The sequence below is a fragment of the Dermochelys coriacea genome, chromosome 27, assembly GCF_009764565.3.
Source record: "Dermochelys coriacea isolate rDerCor1 chromosome 27, rDerCor1.pri.v4, whole genome shotgun sequence".
Lineage (NCBI taxonomy): Eukaryota > Metazoa > Chordata > Testudines > Dermochelyidae > Dermochelys > Dermochelys coriacea.
Genome location: NC_050094.1, coordinates 3,479,833 through 3,499,688, shown reverse-complemented (window position 1 = coordinate 3,499,688; position 19,856 = coordinate 3,479,833). Strand labels below are relative to the sequence as shown.

Below are 19,856 nucleotides of genomic sequence, written 5' to 3'. Positions count from 1 at the left end.
CGGAAGCATCTGTTTGTAAAATAAATTCCCTGTTAAAGTCCAGGGCTATGAGTACGGGGTCATTACAGAGGGCCGTCCGAAGGTCTGTAAATGCCCCCTCTGCTGCATCGATCCACTTTACCATGTCTGGACCTCGGGCCTTCACCAGGTCCGTTAGGGGACTTGCCCTAGTGGCGAAGTGGGGAATAAACCGTCAGTAGTAGCCTACCATGCCTAGGAACGCACGGACCTGCTTCTTTCGGGTCGGCCGGGGCCAGTTTTGAATTGCCTCTAGCTTATTCGTTTGGGGCTTCACTATGCCCCTTCCCAAAATATATCCCAGGTACCTAGCCTCTGCTAGCCCTATGGCACATTTAGCAGGATTAGCAGTGAGGCCAGCCCGCCTTAAGGTGCGCAGTACTACCTCAACTTTCTCCAGGTGGGTTCCCCAGTCTCGCGTATGGATGACGACATCATCTAGGTATGCAGCGGCATAACTAGTATGAGGGTGTAGCAGCTTATCCATGAGGCACTGGAATGTGGCTGGGGCCCCATGTAGCCCAAAAAGAAGGACTGTGTACTGGAATAGCCCATCGGGAGTGGGGAATGCTGTCTTTTCTTTAGCTTCTTTGGTCAGAGCAATCTGCCAGTACCCTTTTGTCAGATCCAGTGTAGTCAAGAATTGGACACTTCCCAGTTGGTCAACCAGTTCGTCGATGCGTGGTATGGGATATGCATCAAACTGGGATATTTCATTCAGTCGGTGAAAGTCATTACAGAATCTAATGGTACCGTTAGGTTTAGGCACTGGTACAATAGCACTGGACCACTGACTGTAAGATTCTTCAATAACCCCTAAATTCTAAATTTTTTTTTTTTTACTTCGGCCTTTATTTCTTCTCTTTTGGCTGCTGGGATTCGGTAGGGTCTCAATGTTAACTTGGCTCCAGGGATCGTGCGGATATGGTGATAGGTCTCAGTCGTCTGCCCTGGTTTTGTAGAGAACACATCTCTGTTGCCATTAATCATGTCGGCTGCCTCGATCTTTTGGATCGGTGTCAAGTCGGATGATATCCTCACTTGTTCGTGTAAGTTATCTTCCTGGGGAAGGGCCTCCTGCATGACTAAGAATGCCTCTCGATTGGGCCAAGGTTTTAGAAGATTGATGTGGTAAATTTGCTCCGATTTCCGGCAGCCTGGCTGCCGCACCTTATAGTTCACCTCTCTCACGGCTTCGATTACTTCGTAGCGTCCCTGCCACTGGGCCAACAGTTTACTTTCTGTTGTGGGCACCAGTACCATCACCTGATCTCCTGGTTGGAACCATCGAAGCTTCGCTTGGTGGTTATAATGGGTTCATTGGGTCTCCTGTGCTCTCTCCAAGTGTTCCCATACAATGGGCGTAACTCGGGCTATCCGATCTCTCATCTGCAGTACATGCTCAACTATGTTCCTTCGGGGATTTGGCTCCTCTTCCCAGGCTTCTCTGGCTATATCCAATATGTCCCAAGGGTGGCGCCCATATAGTAGTTCGAACGGAGAGAAACCCGTGGAGGCTTGCGGAACCTCCCGGATGGCGAACATGAGATAAGGCAACAGGGTATCCCAATCTTTCCCATCCCGGCTCACAACTTTCCTGATCGTGGCCTTGAAAGTCCTATTGAACCTTTCCACAAGGTCATCTGTTTGCGGGTGGTATTCAGAGGTCCATAGGGCTTGTACATGGAGCAATGAACAGAGATCTTTCATCAACTTAGACACGAAAGGTGTCCCTTGATCAGTCAATATCTTCTTGGGTAGCCCAACTCGGTCAAAGATCTGTACGAGTTCCTTGGAAGCTGTGTTGTGTAGGGGAACAGTTTCCGGGTACCGGGTTCCATAGTCCAGTACAACAAGCACATATTGGTGGCCCTGAGCTGTCTTCTCTAGGGGCCCTAGCAGATCCATGGCTATCCATTTGAAAGGAACCTCTATTATTGGAAGAGGTATCAAAAGGAGCCACAAGTGTGGGCAAGGGCTATGTAACTGACACTCCGGACAAGAGGTGCAGTATTGCCGGACATCTTCATGTACTCCTGGCCAGAAGAACCTCCGCAGGATCTGTGTGTGGGTTTTCTCTACCCCTAGGTGTCCTCCAAACAGGTGACTGTGGGCGAGACTCAATATGGCTTTTTGATGTTTTTGTGGTACCAGAAGTTGTTGCATCTCTTGCTCCTGCATATGCACCATGCGGTACAGGAGATCTTCCTTCACTATAAAGTAAGGTCCAGGACCCCGGACCTTCCCATCCACGAGTATCCCATCGATCTCGGCCACCTCTTTCCTAGCGTTATCATATCTGGGGTCCTCCCCCGGTCCCGCCCGGATGTCTCTCTCCTGAGACTAACCTGCCCAAGCTCCCGGGGCCAGCTTCTGCTTCTTCCAACAGCTCGCCACCGTCATGGCTGGGGGTAGCCTCTGGCTCACCTTCTGTGGTGGAAGTTTCTTTGTTGGCTGCTCGCGTCCATCTGCCTACTAGGGAGGTCGTCTGGCCCTGTGTCAGGATCTGGGTTCCTAAGGCCTTCCTCTCTTTTTTTGTCTTCCGGGGGGCTGAGAACAGATCCTGAGAAATCTCAGCGAACATCGGGGGTTGACATTCCCCTGGTGACGAGTCACTGTCCTCAGGGTTCCCACCTCCCTCCAACCTCTCCAGGGGGAGTAAATTATCAAATCCTGGATAGTCCCTCCCAATGACTACAGGATATGGGAGTTTAGGGACTACACTCACAGTCACCTCAATAGGGTTTCCCTGAACCTCTGTCTCCACTGGGATGGTGGGGTAATGGCTCATGGCCCCATGCACGCACATCACTGCTACGCGTTTGGCTTGTAGCAGCTGACTATTTTTTACCAGCTTACCCGATAGGAGGATGATAGCACTCCCAGAGTCCACAAGCCTCTGCTCCATTTATCCTCACTGGCCTGGTGTAATTATGCAGGGATAATGCGACCCCCGCGAGGTGGATAAAGGAGCATGGGACCTCCCAATCCCCCACATGCATAACATCTATTAATTGCTTTTAATCACTCCCCTATCCCGGGGGCTAGGGGGTTTAGGCCCAGGGTTCCCCCCACTCAGGCCAATCCGTTCCTTCTGGGGTCCCTGCTGGTTCCCCGCCACCCCTTCCACTTAGGACTCCTGGGGGTTTGGCTGCCCAACCTTCCAGGGTTGGGGTCGGGTGCTTGCTTCGAAAGGGGCCTTCCTCTGGTAGTTGGGTCAGTTCCCTGGCTGTCATCCATCTTTCTACCAGCGTGATCATCTCGACGTACGTGGATGGATCGTTCTGGCCTATCTATTTGTGGAGATCTGGCGGCAGTCCCCGCATGTAATGGTCTTTGATCAGGGTCTCCAAAATCTCCGGCCTGCACACCTCGGGCTGTAACCACTTCCCCACGAGGTGCATGAGGTCAAATAGCTGGGACTTCGGGGCTTTGTTCTCCTGGTATTTCCTCTTATGGAACCTCTGGGTCTTTACCACTGCCATTACCCCTGATCATGCTAGGATCTCTGCTTCAGACGGGTATAGTCAGTGGCATCCCTGGCAGGCAAGTCAAAGTAGGCCTTCTGGGCCTCTCCACACAAAAAAGGGGCGAGAATGCTGGCCTACTGATCATGGGGCCACGCCTCACGCTGAGCAGTCCTTTCGAATCAGAGGAGATATGCCTCTACGTCATCTCCTGACATCTTTGGCAGACAACCAGTGGCCCTCAGGGTTCGCATCCCGTCAGACCCCTGGGCCTAGGTGGTGAGGATCTTCAGCTGGTCCACCACCTCTCTCAAGAGGACACGATCTTGGGTCGCCTGGCTCATCAATAATTGATTGGTTTCCTGCTGTAGCCACATAGACTCATGTTGTGCCATTGCCTGAACCCGGGTGGCCTCCTGCTGGGCTACCGTGGCTTGTACCAGAGCTCTGACCACCTCCTCCATTGTGGTACAAAGCAAACAAACCAAACAAACAAAATCCAAAACTCCAGTGCACTTTAACAAAACAAAAAACCTTGTTCACAGCATGGCGGAAGAAAGTCGTCCCACTCCTGACACCAGTTGTGACAAAGCTCTATCCTTGCCTCCGTGGATCCTGTGTTTCCTGGCGGATTTCGCTAGCCTCAGAGTCTCACTGTGACCCTCCATGTAACCCTTCTCTCTCTAGAGAGAAGGGTCACAGTCTACTGAGCCATTTCACTTATCCTGGTACCAGGGATTTCTTTAGCCTGGAGCTAATATATCTATCTTCCACTACTTTTCTATAGCCATCTGGCCTTGACGCGTCACACTGCATACAGTATTCAATTGTTTGTTTAAAACTTATACTGTCTGTCTGTGTGTATATACACATATACACACACATATACACACACACACACACACACACACACACACGAAAAATAGTCTTGTCTGGCAAAAAAAATTCTCTGGAACCTACCCCCCACCCCATTAATTCTTATGGGGAAATTGTCTTTGTTTAACATCGTTTCACTTAAAGCAGCATTTTTCAGGAACATAACTACAACATTAAGTGAGGAGTTACTGTACAAGTACTGTAGTGCAATCTCTATCATGAAAGTTGAACTAACAAATGTAGAATTGTTGCAAAAAATAACAATTCAAAAACAGAACAATGTAAAACTTTAAAGCCTACAAGTCCAATCAGTCCTATTTCTTGTTCAGCCATTTGCTCAGACAAACAAGTTTCTTTACATTTGCAGGAGATAACGCTGCCTGCTTCACAAGATCACCAGAAAGCGAGAACAGGCATTCACATGGCACTGTTGCGTCACAAGATATTTACGTGCCAGATGTGCTAAAGATTCATATGTCCCTTCATGCTTTATCCACCATTCCAGAAGACGTGTCCATTCTGATGACAGGTTCTGCTTGGTAACAATCCAAAGCAGTGCAAACCGACACATGTTCATCTTCATCATCTGAGTCAGATGCCACCAGCAGAAGGTTGATTTTCTTTTTTGATGGTTCAGGTTCCATAGTTTCCGCTTCAGAGTGTTGCTCTTTTAAGACATCTGAAAGCATGCTTCACACCTCGTCCTGCTCAGATTTTGGAAGGCACTTCAGATTCTTAAACCTTGGGTCGAGTGCTGTAGCTATCTTTAAAAATTTCACATTGGCACCTTCTTTGCATTTCGTCAGATCTTCAGTGAGTGTTTTTAAAATGAACAACGGGTGCTGAGTCATCATCCAAGGCAGCTATAACATGAAATATATGGCAGAATGCGGGTAAAACAGAGCCAGAGACATACAATTATCTGCCAAGGAGTTCAGTCCCAAATTTAATTAATGCATTATTTTTGCGTGACATTAATGCGTGTCATCAGCGTGGAAGCATGTCTTTTGGAATGGTTGCTGACGCATGAAGGGGCATACAAATTTTTAGCATATCTGGCATGTAAATACTTTGCCATGCTGGCTACCAAAGTCCCATGCATCACTCTCTGATGACACTGTAAATAAGAAGTAGGCAACATTATCACCTGTAAATGTAAAACTTGTTCAGCCAATTGCTAAGACAAACAAGAAGTAGGACTGAGTGGACTTGTAGGCCCTAAAGTTTTGCATTGTTTTGTTTTTGAGTGCAAGTTATCCAACCAAAAAAAATAAATCTACATTTATAAGTTGCTTTTTCATGATAAAGAGATTGCACTACAATACTTGTATGTGATGATCTGAAAAATACTATTTCATAATTTTTAGTGGAAATATTTTAATAAAAAATATGAAGTGAGCACTGTACACTTTGTACTGTGTTGTAATTGAAAGCAATATATTTGAAAAATGTAGAAAAACATCCAAAATATTTAATAAATTTCAATTGGTATTCTATTGTTTAACAGTGTGATTAAAACTGCAATTAATCACAATTAATTTTTTTGTTAATCATGAGTTAACTGTAATGAATTGACAGCCCATATATTTACCTAGTATAAGAAAACAATACCTTCATTCATTTTGAAATTAAGAATTTCAAGCAAATAAAGTATTAAATGAATAGAAAATAATTTGCTCAGTCTGACATTCCAGGACCTCCATGACTTCTGCAGCTTCGGTGGCCTCCGAGCCAGCTGCACCTGCCATTGCTGGGGCAGTCTTGGACAACCATGCCCCTCCCCCCAACAGCAGCAGGAGTTTGGGTGTAGGAGAGGGCTGAGGTAGGGGAGGGGGTGGGGGCTCCACGGAGTCAGGTAGGGAGCCTGCCAGTCCCAGCTCTGGGGGGGAGGGGTGGCGGGCAGCCCATGGGCACCACAACCACCCTCCCCCCGAGCACCCACAGCACAGTCTACCCCCCCACCCCGAGTACCCAAGAGTTAGTCAGGGGTATATAGTACAAGTTATGGACAGTTCACAGGCTGTGAATTTTTTACTGCACATGACCTGCCCATGACTTTTACTAAAAATAGCCGTGACTAAAACATAGCCTTAGTCATAGTCCAATGTCTGGGTGACCCAGTCTGGAGCTGGGGACCTCAAGGCTTGTGACTCAAATTTCCCGATGAAGTGAGCCCAGCATCTCCAAGCTCTGCTCACATAGCCATTATAATGTACAGACACACTTAGCAAAGTGCTATGAATGCTTTCCCCGGCATTCCTGAACAGATACAGAACCCACCTCAGAGCTCCAATAGGTCTGTTAGTCTATAAAGGTGCCACAAGTACTCCTCTTTTTTTTTTTTTTTTTTTTTTTTAAGACTTTTAATGAATTTACCCTGTTTGGGCTGTGGGTGTGTGTCCTGAGCACCATAAGAGGTGCATTTCTGAGTTGCAAAGCTGGGGCTGAGGGCTATGAGGTGGGTTCTGTATCTGTTCAGGAATGCCGGGGAAAGCATTCATGTAACTTTGCTGAGTGAGGGATCATCCTTCAGGATAGGTTGTAGATCCTTGATGATGCACTAGAGAGGTTGTAGTTGGGGGCTGAAGGTGACAGCTAGTGCCGTGCTGTTCCTTTCTTTGTTGGGCCTGTCCTGGAGTAGATGACTTCTGGGTATTCTTCTGGCTCTGTCAATCTGTTTCTTCACTTCTTACAACTACAATACCCACTTGCTGAACGCTTGAGAGAGATCCTGCAGGTATTTGTCCGTCTGAGGGATTGGAGCACATGCGATTGTATTGTAGAGCTTGGCTGTAGACAATGGATCGTGTGATGTGGTCTGGATGAAAGCTGGAGGCATATAGGCAAGTATAGCGGTCGGTAGGTTTCTGGTATAGGGTGGTGTTTATGTGACCATCGCTTATTAGCACTATAGTGTCCAGGAAGTGGATCTCTTGTGTGGACTGGTCCTGGCTGAGGCTGATGGTGGGATGGAAATTATTGAAATCACGGTGGAATTTCTCAAGGGCTTCTTTTCCATGGGTCCAGATGATGATGTCATCAATGTAGCGCAAGTAGAGTAGGGGCATTAGGGGAAGAGAGCTGAGGAAGCGTTGTTCTAAGTCAGCCATAAAAACGTTGGCATACTGTGGGGTCATACGGGTACCCATAGCAGTGCTGCTGACTTGAGTTCAAAGGGTAACATGCCCCAGCCTTCATTAATCTGAGAAGAAATACTCGAAGACTTCAGTCAAATCACACTGGTTTAATGAAACCATTAAAACAAGTTTATTAACCAGAGAACAATAGCTGTTAAGTGACAAGTAATAAGCAAACTGGTTACAAAAGTGTTACCAGCTAAATAGGATTTGAAAGACAAAGGTATCTCTCACTCCCAAACTTTCATCAGTCCATCCAGTTAGGACCAAACCTCCCAGTTCAATGACGGTTCTTTGTCTTTCAAACGATCTTGCTACCAGACCTACCCTCTGGGTATACAGGAGTCCACCAAACGGCCCCACTTAGATCTTTGCCTGGCATCTTCCTCACAGCTTGGGGTGCAGGTAAAGACATTTCCCCCCCAACCCCCGCTTATCCAGGCTATGCTCCTTCCTGCCAGCAGTTGAACATCCTCACTGCACTCCCTCCCACTGCACTGCCAAAAACTTTGTGTTGCACCCCATTAACATCCCTTGGAACCCTAGATTATAAACTGGGGGTGCACCTGACACCCCACCTGAGATCAAGGGCCATCAGACACCCCATGCCTGAAACTAGGACTCCTGGCATGCTTGGTGTCACACAGCCCTAATGAAAGACAGTCCCTACCCTAGAAAACATGGTCTGCTAGGTGGGGAGAGGAAACTGAGGCACAAAAGTGACACCCTCCTCAAAGCCATGGGACTGGGCACAGCTCTGACCAACGAGGTGGGTGTAACCCTGTGCCTCTTGGGTCTCGTTGCAGAATGTCAATGTGACACGGGAGCCCTAAGTAGTATGTGTGTGGTGCCCACCTGTGCCCTTTAAAGCAGGCTCTCTCCTTCGCTGTGGCTGCAGGGTCAGCGCTGTTCTCCTCACAGGGATTGTGGAGCTAGACTGGGGCCTCAAGCCCTGGCTCCTGAAGTCTGATTGCTGCATGAGTTTGCCTTTCAGTTTCTAGCCTGCAGCAAGCCTGAGCCAATCACTCAGTGACGGGGGGGAGCTGCCCTGAGCATGAGTGATGCTGCCTAGGTCTGCAGAAAGCCTGAGCTGATCACTTGGCAAGGGGGCGATTCGTCCTGAGCATACACAACGCTGCCTGAGCCGATCACTCAGTGACACAGGGAGAGCTGTCCCAAGTGTAACTGCGCAGCAAGGCTACATGATTGTCACTGGGGGAGCTGCAGGCAGGGAGGAATGCAGCAGCTGCAGACACAGCCCTGGCTGTCAGGTAATATACCCAGGACCATCACCTGCCACCAGAACCAGCACTGCTTAGGGAGGCTGCTAAAGAGCACACTGCTTGCTGTACTCCAACCCTCTCACAAAAAGCTGCTGGAGGTGTGCCTAGAGCTTCTTCTTAGGGACACTCATCTAGGCCCCCTCCCACAAACAAGCACCCTTTCACATGGGCAGCAGGCAAGAGTTCAGTGTGCTTTTGGCCTCCAGAAACTCATCCCCTGTAGTTAAAATCCCACTGCAGAGAATTGCATACTGCCCTACAGGGACTTTATTTGAAAGCATCATGGGTGGATCACAAAGGTCAGAGGTCATGTCAGTGCCCAGCTCTGACCCAGCCCCTGCGTGTGGAGGAAACCCACTCCATGGCAACTCAGAAGAGAGGGGTTTCCACCAGCTGCCCATGCCCCTCTCCAGAAAGGTGAGGAGGAGTCTCTGCAGCTGAGCTAATCAATATACAACAAACGAACTGCATTGTACAACCCATTTGTCCATGGGCCATGCCTAAATGAGGCAGGTGGCCTGAGATCAGGAGGGCAGAGGCAACTGCCACAGTGGACCCTTGGGTGCTTAATGCTAGGCTCAGCATGGGCAGAGGCCACAGCTCCCCTGCTCCCGGGGTCTGCTGGTTCACAAGGCACCATGGGGCAGACCACCTGTGGATGAAGTGGATAAGGTTCACCGGTTCCTCCTCCGTGCCCCCTGGCTGGCCCCACCAGTATCTCCAGGGGTGCTAGTATCTTGGGACAGGCTCCCCCCAGCTGCCTCCTCAGCAGCCGCCTCATTGTACTGGGTGCTCCAGGCCTTGGGGTCCTTGCTCTGGATCTGATGAAGAGATAGGAAGAGGGGATTGAGACAGCTGGGCTGTGATCTCCCCTGGGGCCTGCATGGGCAGCAGCAGCCCTTAGGGGGCATATGTCTACTGCCCCCTGTGAAGCACTGCCCTGCCCAGGGACCCTGGGATACCCCAAACCTCAGTCCCCTTGGTTGCCTGGGGACTGTCCCCCCATTTCCCCAAGACCTGCCCCCTAGAGTTTTAGTCTTCACTTCTCCACAGTCCCCTCTTAGTGACTCCTCAACCTCCAGGCACCCAAGCCTTAGTCCCCTTGGAAGCTCAGGCTCTGCTCCCCCTAAATCCGAGCCCTCCCCTTCCTTAAGTCCCAGCAGGCAGGTACCTTGGCGACAAAGTGCAGGATCTGCATCTTGGAGGTCTCCTTGGCAGCCCGTGCCCCCCACTGGAACTCAAACTCGGGTGGATCTGTGTGGGGTATGCGGTTGTATTCCAGGTACCTGATGAGGGAAGGGCATAGCAATCAGCGATCACAACTCCTTCCCCAACCCATCAAAACACCACCCACCTCCACTGTCATTGAGCCCACATCAATCCCTGCTCCTCTCCCCCACTCTCCCCAGCCCACTTCCTCCTGAAAAACAGCCATATGACCCAGTAACCTGCTCCCAGCATGGCCAAGTAGGTAGAGCAGTACACTCAGGACACCTGGGTTCTAGCTGGCCTGTTACTACTGTCCTCACAGCCCCTTTGGGTGTAGGCTCCACCCTCAACTGCAACTCCATGCCCCTCCCCTTCACAAAGGGCTTGGGGCCCACCATTCTCCAAAGGCCCTGAGGCCAGCCCTCCTTCCTGTTGCCCGAGAGCAAATGGGCTGCTGGATCTCCCCAGCCCAAAGAGAAGGGCAAAGGGCCAGCCCAGCCTCTGTGTGTGTCCGATGCCCTCCAGCACAGGGAACCGGCCTCCCAGCTGACTGCATGATGGGGCAACGAGATAATCTGCGGCGTGGTATAAACAGCAAGGCTATGGGCTCCGCCATGGCTGCTCTGTACACGCCGGCCACATGGGATTTGAACTGCCTGCCCCCAAGCTCGCAGAGAGAGCAGCCACCCAACCCGCTGGGCCACTGTGGCACCTCGGACAAGACCCAAATCCACTAATGTGCAAGGAAGGTGAATGACAGAAAGACTTCTGGGTTCTGTGCCTGGCTCTGGGAGGGGAGTGGGGCCTACTGGTTAGAGCAGGGGGTTGAGAGCTAGTTCTTCACCTCCCCTATCCCACTAGACCCTGTGACATTTTTTAGATTATAAATGTGACATATATATTCCCCATTCATTCTTTTTTTATCTATATCTATATCTATATATAAAGTTTTAATATAAATAAAAAAATGAATGGGGAATATATATGTAATTGTGATATTACATATAAAACAGACCATGTGAAGTATCAGGGGAAAAGTTATGATCATCTGAATGTCACTGTTCTATCTAATTATGTATATGATTTTTCTTAACTTCATATGCATTACTGTGTTATATGGTTGTCACAAAAATATGCTAAGGATTTGGAAGCGGCCAGATACTAGGTCTCCAGAAACAATGCCAAGGAAAGCAATCAACGCCCGGGCGGCTGTCAAACAACTATTAACAGCCATTGTCCAGCAAGGGAATTACAATTCAATGACTTACTGAGACACACTGGGGTATTGCTTCACCTTGTGACTACCCACCAGACATGTCTGGACTTGTGTTCTCCAAGCATATAGACTAAGGGTATAAAACAGACCACCACAGCCACATGCTGGGCCTTTCTCCTGATCCCACCTATGCTGCAAGCAACAAAGACATTGAGAAGGCTGAAGAGTCCAACAGAGGAGGCTGGCCCAGATTTAAGGGACAAACCTGTATATTAAGGATTGCACTATCCAGTGGGGTGAGAAAAACTGCTTTACCTAGATGTTGCCCAGTCTAATAGGGCTGAGAGTTTAGAACGAGTGCTTATATTATCTTTTGGTAACTAACTGACTTTTTGCCTATCACTTAAAATCTATCTTTTGTAGTCAATAAGCTTCTTTTACTGTTTATCTTTACCAGTGAGTTTGCCTGAAGCGTGTTGTAAATCTGCTCAGGTTTGCAAAGGCTGGTGTATATCCACTTTCCATTCATGAAGTGGTGAACCAATTAATAAATTGGTGTATTCCTGAGGTACAAGACTCGGGGGGAGAGAGGAGTGGGATTTGGCTCTGGTGCTTTTCTCTGGGAGATTCAGGAATGGCTCTAAGAGCATTCATGCAATCTAGCTGGGTGTGGGGCTCCACATGTGGTTGTGCTGAGTGATCACAGCACCTGAAGGGGGTTGCTGCTCGTCACTAGCAAAACATTGAGACATACAGCCCGGGCTGGAGAGTTAAGGAGGCACAGCGATCCCACAGTCCCCAGGCTGCACCCCAGGGATCCCATCACAGACCTCACTCCCCTCCCAGAGCCAGGCACAGAACCCAGGAGTCCTGGCTCCCAGCCCACCCTGCTCTAAGCATTAGACCTCACTCCCAACCCCTCCCAGACATGGAACTGAGGCATCCTGACAAGCCCAAACTTACTTTTGGCGGACAAATTCCTCAGTCACCAACTTCTTGACATCCCCAAAAACCTCGTGTCTCACTCTGGAGGAGTTGTGGATAGGAACGTGTTAAAAGGGCCTCAGGGCACAGGCCCCCGCTGCTCCACCCCCACTCTGCAAGCCCCTTCACTGATCAGCTGGTGCCCAGAGCGGGAGTAGCCTGCAGCTGGCAGGGGACAGCGCGAACCCCTGGTATCCCAGACCCCGCACATACCCAGGGTCAACTCGCAGTCTCCTCAACATCTCCCACACAGCAGCTGAAAGGGCAAAGCAAGAATGTCAGTCAGGAAGCAGAGCCTACAGGGAAAGGGTAAGGCCCGCAGGGAAGGGGCAAGGCTTACATTCTTTAGCAGCATTGCCCTTCATGAAGAGGAAGCTGAGGATGACAGTGAGGAGGCCCAGCTTTGCTGTGCAATCATCCCTGCAACACACACAAGAAAGGTGTCACTCACCCAGGGAACTCTGCGGAGGACTGGAAACTGGACAAGGAAGTAGAGGGTTCAATAGCAGAACAAAGACCCCTCTCAAACCTTCCAGAGCTGGAAAAAGAACCCTGGCATCTTGGCTCCCAGCCTCCCCCACTCTACCCCCTAGAGCCAAGGACAGCCGATAGTCCTCCCAGCAGACCTTCAGCCACATGGACACTGCAAGGCAGCCTTCTGGTCACTAGGGGGCAGAGGAACACAATGCCAGGATGGGGGCCTGCAGGGATCAGCCATGGCAGTTTTACGTGGGGTGGGTGGACGCTAATGACAAGAATTAACTCTTAAAGGCTTGAAAGCCTCTTTATTGGGGGGAAGGGTATGAAAGAATCTGTCATGCTGCCCCCACCCCAGCCAGCCAGCCAGCCCCCTCCCTTACTGTTTCAGGTTCTCCCCTTCCAGGCGTGGCAGGTTGCTGACCAGGATGTAGATGTGATTCTTGGCATCTATCTCCACCAGCTGCATCCCAAAAACCTGGCGGGGGGGAAGGTAGAGGTTAATTTCAGAGGCACGGGATGTGGAGTGGGGTCTTGTAGTTAGAGCAGGGCATGATGGGAGGAGCCAGGATTCCTGAGTTCTATCCCTGACACTGGGAGCTGAGTGGTAAGAGGAAAGGGCTGCAAGTAGCCAAGATAATATCGACCCAGAACATTAAGGCTACGTCTACACTACAGACATAATGCAGCTGCTCTATAGCCACTCTATGCTGGTGGGAGTGAAACTTAGGTCGGTCAGGGGTGTGTTTTTTCACACCCCATGACCAACAAAAGTTGTAGTGCAGACAAAGCCCAAGGCAAACAATGGCTTTACAAAATGTGTAAAGATCACTCAGCTGAAAGATAGTCCCTCATGCAACACGGTGCCCCCTAGTGCCTGGCACTGAGTGGCAGGGGAGAGTGCCCCCTGCCAAGCCCCCCTCAGCACAGAGCCCCTTAGTGCCCAGCACTGATTGGCAAGGGAGAGCAACCTCTGCTGAGCCTGCCATGTGAAAGTGTCCCCAGCCGAGCCCCCCGTTCCGCTCCCCGCAGCCTGGTGACCTGCTGGAGGTTCCTGCCGGCTCGCTTAATGATCTCAGAATAGACGCTTTTGTAGTCTTTGATGACATTCTTCAGGATATCTACACGGGGGAAGAGAGGGAGACATGTTACAGCTATTCCCATTGCTCCTAGAACCCTCTGCTGGCAAGACAGGGCCCATGCAGTGGTAACCCTCTAACCCAGCAGGGCCAGTAGCAGAACCACAGGTCTGGAGTTGTAAATTTTTAATGACTGTTTCAGCTACATTCCCCTCCTCATCAGATACCCCCTCCTGGGGATCCCAAAACCTGCATCATGGGGATCTAATTTGATTCTCTGAAAGTTTCAAACATTATTGGTGACCCATATGAAGGGGATAGGGAAATGAGGACTCCTGGGTTCTGTCCCCACCTCCGTGAGGGGAGTGGGGTCCAGTGGTTACAGCAGGGACAGCTGGAAGACAGGACTCCTGGTTTCCATCCCTGGCTCTGGGAAGGGAGTGGGGTCTCATGGGTCAGAGCAGAGGAGACGGAGAGTCAGAACTCCAGGGTCCTAGCACTAGCTCCAAGAGGGGGGAGGCTAGAAAAAGGCTAATCAAAGCATGCAGATGCAGCACAGAGGGGGGAGTCACTGACCAAATGGCTGAGTCCTTGCTCTGCTGCCTGAGAGATCCGGTTTCAGACTGAGTGGGGAATAGAAGTGGCCTCAGGGAGCCCCTCTGGTAGTTTGAGGGGGGCCGCAGAACCTCCACTCCAAAGTCCATGACCATCTAGCAGGCCTCTTACCTGCCCGTTTGATGGGGATTTTCTTCTGATCCTTGACCAGCAGGTATTGCACCAATTCGCTCACCTGCAGGTGGAGAACAAGGTGCATTACCCAAAGGGAGGGGGGCTCCCACGGGGGAGGAACAGGTCCCCCACGTAGGGTTGCCAATTTTGGTTAGAATGTATTCCTGGAGGTTTCATCCTGTGACATAATCCTTCATTCAAAATTACTCTTTAATTCCCGGATAACTGGCAACCCGCCCCCCTGTGCACGGAGGCCGCCCCCACCTTCTGATCCACTTGAGCCGGCGAGAGTCTCTCCAAGCTCCGCTGCACCTGGCTGGCGCCCGGGGTCGGCGCAGAGTCCTCGTCCGCGGCCACGTCTTCCCCCTGCGCGGGCGGGAGGCGCGTCAAAGCAGAAAGCGGCAATGGGGGCGGGGGGGGGGCGCACCGGGCACGGGCCGTTCCCACCCAGCCAGCCCCGAAGCGTCCCAAGGCCCGCTCCGTACCTGGGCGGGGCCGGGCCCATTACTGCGCCTCTTCTGCGCCATCGCTGCGGGCGGCTCCTCAGCCCCGGGGGGGTGGCGGGCACCCGGCGCGCAGCCTCTGCGGGGCTCAGCGTCCGCAGCCGCCCCCAAGCGCGGCCCCAGGGCCCAGGCCGGGAGCGTCCCCCGCCGCCAGGGCCCCGCTCCCCTCACCCGCCCCGCTCGCGCCTGCCTCCGCTTCCCGCGCGGCCAGCCAGCGCTACCTGCTGCGCATGCGCCACGTCACCGCTTCGCGCGCGCCCTTGCCTTGCCTCTCGTCTCCGCCTCCCGCCCGCCTCGCCTCCTTCAGCGCCACTCCCCTCCCAGCCCCGCCCCTTGAGCGTCATTCCTCACCCAGCCCCGCCCTCTGCAGCTCGCGCCTTACGGCCACACCCCTTCTAAAGCCCGGCCCCCTCAAACGCCCCGCCCTGAAAGCCCCGCCCACCGGGTTTGAAATGCGGCGCGAAAATGGCCCTTGGTTCCCAGTCACGGGCGGGCGCCCCTCCCCCACACCACAGCGAGGCGAGCCCCAGGCCGCGGCCGCCTGGGCCCTCCCGCGCTAGAGGCTCACACGTGCCCCCCCATCGCCCCCCCATGGCCATAGCTCCTGGGAGTTTCAGTCGGGGTTTACGGTTTGGTCCAATGGCTCTCGGCACCCCCCCATACACATTTGGTTCCAGCCCCCCTGAACCTGATCCCGGAGCCGTGGACCCCCAAGGATGCCACAGAGCCCCCCCCCCCGCCCATGCCACCACCCCAGGCCCCACTTTGGCTGCAAGAGACCCGTTGCCACCAGGCCCTGTGTGACCTCACCCTGGATTGCTTGGGTCCCCAGGCCAGGCCCCATCTGCCCATCCAGGGTCTAATAACGGGTCTCCCATCCCCCACCTTGCCCCCCGATGGTCCCAGGCTAAAGGGATTTCTAGCCTGTGTCTGGAAACTAGTGGGGAGCTTTGCATAATGACAGGTTTCAGAGTAGCAGCCGTGTTAGTCTGTATTTGCAAAAAGAAAAGGAGTACTTGTGGCACCTTAGAGACTAACAAATTTATTAGAGCATAAGCTTTCGTGAGCTACAGCTCACTTCATCGGATGCATTTGTTTTTTCCACCAAATGCATCCGATGAAGTGGGCTGTAGCCCATGAAAGCTTATGCTCTAATAAATTTGTTAGTCTCTAAGGTGCCACAAGTACTCCTTCTCTTAGTGGGGAGCTTGTATCAGCAGTCAGGGTGGGAAACTGTTAATTCAAATTCTATCCTAGTATGCTAAGCCTAGTTTGCGGTTTTGTTTATTTGCTAGGGAATCTGCTTTGATCTTTTTGCTATCACTTATAATCACTTAAAACCTATATTTCTGTAGCTAATAAAGCAAACAAAAAAAAAAGTTTATCAAAACCAGCGTGCCTTTAAGTGAAGTGTCTGGGGAAAAATCCAGCTTGGTACCACAGGCTTGTTGCATATTCCCCCACACATTGCGGGAGGGGGGAACTATTTATGAGCTTATATTGTACAGATCCCTGTGCAGAGCAAGACGGTATAGTTTTGAGTTTATACTCCAGAGTGGGGTGCATGCCTGGGGAGCTGGGAAGTTGGCTAGTGTCTGCTGTTTGCACTCAGGTAGCTCAGCCTGGGTGAGGGGCGCCACCTGCTGTCATGTTGGGTGATAACAGGGCCGGTGAGGCTGGCTGTGTCTCCAACCCAGCTGTGTGTCATAGAGGGGCACAGCGGTTCCCACTGTACCCTGGGGGTGACAACCCATCACAAGCACCACCTTGGATGCATCCCTAGATTGCCCCCTCTCTCCTCCGAATGGTCCATATCACAACTCTACAAAATGACCTGGATATCAACAAGATGAAATTCAATAAATGCAAGGGGAAAGAATTTTTAAATATATTAGGAACAAAAAGAGTCTTGACAATGATATTGGTCCATTACTCAATGGAAATGGCAGAATTGTCAATAATAAGGCAGAAAAGGCAAAAGTGATCAATAAATATTTCTCTTCTGTATTTGGGGAAAAAAAGATGGTGTAGTTTCATCCTCTAGGGGTGATAACACACTTTCCATTCCACTAGTATCTCTGAAGGATGTTAAACAGATGCTTTGAAGTTAGTAGCATTAGCACTGTCCACTGTCCAAAGACAGAATAGTGGCTAGATAGACCATCGGTCTGATCTAGTGCAGCCATTTTTATGTTCCTTTCTTTGTAGACATTTTTAAATCAGCAGTTCCAGATAACTTGCATTGAAGAGTTTTAAAATTGCTGGCTCAGGAGTTCACTGGACTGTTAACACTGATTTTCAATAAACCTTGGGACAATGGAGAAGTTCCAGAAGACTGGAAGAAAGCTAATGTGCCAATTTTAAAAAGGATAAACTGGATGACCTGGATAATTATAGGTCTGTCTGCCTGACATTGATTCCAGGCAAGATAATGGAATGGCTGATACAAGACACAATTAATAAAGAATTAAAGGAAAGTAATTTAATCCAAATCAACTTTGGTTGGATTTATGGTAAATAGATCCTGTCAAATCAACTTGATATCTTTATTGATTAGATTACAAGTTTGGTTGATAAAGGTAATAGTGTTGAGGTACTATACTTGGAGTACTCTAAGGTGTTTGCCTTGGTACTGCATGACATTTTGATTAAAAAACTAGAATGGTATAAAATTAACATGGTAAACAATAAATGGATTAAACACTGACTAACTGCTAGGTATCAAAATGTAATTGTAAATGGAGACTCGTCATCAAATGGATGTTGCCAGTGGTGTCCCACAGGGATCAGTTCTTGGCCCTACACTATTTAATATTTTTATCAGTGACCTGGAAAATCATCACCAATAAAGTTTGCAGATGATACAAAAATTCAGGGAGTGGTAAATAATGAAGAGGACATGTCACAGATTCTGTGATTTGGATCACTTGGTAAACTGCATGCAAAAAAACAATATGTGTTTTAATACGGCTAAATGTGAATGTACACATCTAGGAACAAAGACTGTCGGCCATATTTATAGGATGGGGAACTCTATCCTAAGAAGCAGTGACTCTGAAAAACAGTTGGGGGTCATGGGGGACAATCAGATGAACACAAGCTCCCAGTGTGATGCAGTGGCCAAAAGAGCTAATGCAATCCCGGGATATAGAAATAGGGGAATCTTGAGTAGGAACAGAGAGATGATTTTATCTCTGTATTTGGCGCTGGTGCAACTGCTGCTGGAATCCTGTGTCCAGCTCTGGTGCCCACAATTCAAGGATGCTAATAAATTGGAGAGGGTTCAGAGAAGAGCACAAGAATGATTAAAGGATTAGAAAACATAACTCCTAGAGTAGACTTAAAGAGTTCAATGGTCAGGGACTATGGATCTTGAGTCATCGTCCTCAAGGTTTAACCTGCTACCCCAGGACCTCCTAGTTACTGTCAGAATAGGATCTGAACGCAGAAGGAGGGCCTCAGTCCTGGGAGCTGATTGGCAGAACACTGGAGGCCCTGATTGGTCCACAGCCCCTATTTAAGCTGAGCATAGGACCAGGAAGTTGTTCATGCAATTGGGATTCATCCTGCTTTGACTTTGCACTTCTTCTTCCTGTTGATTCACTCTGGTTATTGATCGGTGGTTCCGCTCTTAAGTTTGTCTCCTGCCTCTGACTTGGCCTTTTCCCCAACTCCTGCTTTGACCAACAGGTCAGACTGTCTATGTCCCAGTTGTGACATCAATCTATGTAGCTTAAAGGTTAAAAGGTGACGTGATCACAGTCTATAAGTATCTACATGGGGAACAAATATTAATAATGGGCTTTCCAATCTAGCAGAGCAGGGCATAATATGATTGAATGGCTGGATGTTGAAGCTAGACAGATTCAAACTGGAAATAATGTGTACATTTTTGACAGTGAGGATAGTTTAACCATTGGAACAATTTCCAAGGGCACGATGGATTCTCTATCACTGACAATTTTTAAATCGAGTGGATGTTTTTCTAATAAATTTGCTCTAGGAAATATTGTGGGGAAGTTCTCTGGCCTGTGTGATACAGGAAGTCAGACTAGGCAATCGCAACGGTCTCTTCTGGGCCCGGAATCTCTGAAAGTACTTCACTTAAGAAGGAAAAATCAAATGCACAGGTACAAAATAGGGAATAATTGGCTAGCTTTTCAGCAATTGAATGAGTCAACGTTGTGATGCTGTTGCATAAAAGGCTAATTTCTGATTCGTATTAACAGGAGCTCTGAATGTAAGACATAAGAGATAATTGCCCCACTCTACTCGGCCCTGGGGAGGCCTCAGCTGGAGTACTTAGTCCAGTTCTGGGTGCCACGCTTTGGGGAAGATGTGGATAAATTGCAGAGAATTCAGAGGAGAGCAACAAAAATGATTAAGGGCTTAGAAAACCTGACCTTTGAGGAAAGGTTAAAAAACTCAGCATGTTTAGAAAAGGAGACTGACATGGGTGGCGGGTGAAGCTTCCCCTTGGGGAAGCTAGCCCCCTGCCCTGTCTCTTCCAGCAGAGGCCCCACCCCTGCTCGCTGCTTTCAGCTCCCCATCCCCCCACTTGGCTCTGGCTGGGGGGGCAGGGGGCAGAGAGCTTAGCCCCTCCCCGAGACTGGGGGCTGCAGCGGCAGAGCCCAGAGACCCTCCCCCATTCTGCCCCCTTCACCTGCAGCCTGCCCAGGGCCTCACCCCTTCCCGCCCCTTCCCCCGCACATGGCCTCACCCCATTCCACCCCCACTACCTCTTGCCCACAAGATGCAACCCCCTGCTTGATTCTTTCTGGCCCCCCCCACTGCAGCCCCAAGACCAGAAAAGCTCTGTGTCCCTTCCGCAGCCCGGGGGCTGGGGGGGGGGGGAGCGAGAGCTCCTCCAGCCCCAGG

The 19,856-nt window shown here is 50.2% G+C and overlaps 1 protein-coding gene across 1 annotated transcript; it reads right to left on the bottom strand.

Annotated features, from left to right (window-relative positions):
- Positions 1 to 7,604: 7,604 nt before the first annotated feature.
- Positions 7,605 to 15,170, bottom strand: LOC119849134 (non-structural maintenance of chromosomes element 3 homolog). The gene is made up of 10 exons (XM_038385866.2): positions 14,961 to 15,170; positions 14,740 to 14,841; positions 14,473 to 14,536; positions 13,709 to 13,788; positions 13,051 to 13,145; positions 12,531 to 12,610; positions 12,404 to 12,446; positions 12,170 to 12,232; positions 9,953 to 10,067; positions 7,605 to 9,602 (listed from the first exon to the last, which is right to left on the bottom strand). Exons 1-10 carry the CDS (start codon positions 15,000 to 15,002, stop codon positions 9,456 to 9,458), a joined length of 831 nt encoding a protein of 276 aa, XP_038241794.1. The 5' UTR covers positions 15,003 to 15,170; the 3' UTR covers positions 7,605 to 9,455.
- Positions 15,171 to 19,856: the final 4,686 nt, after the last annotated feature.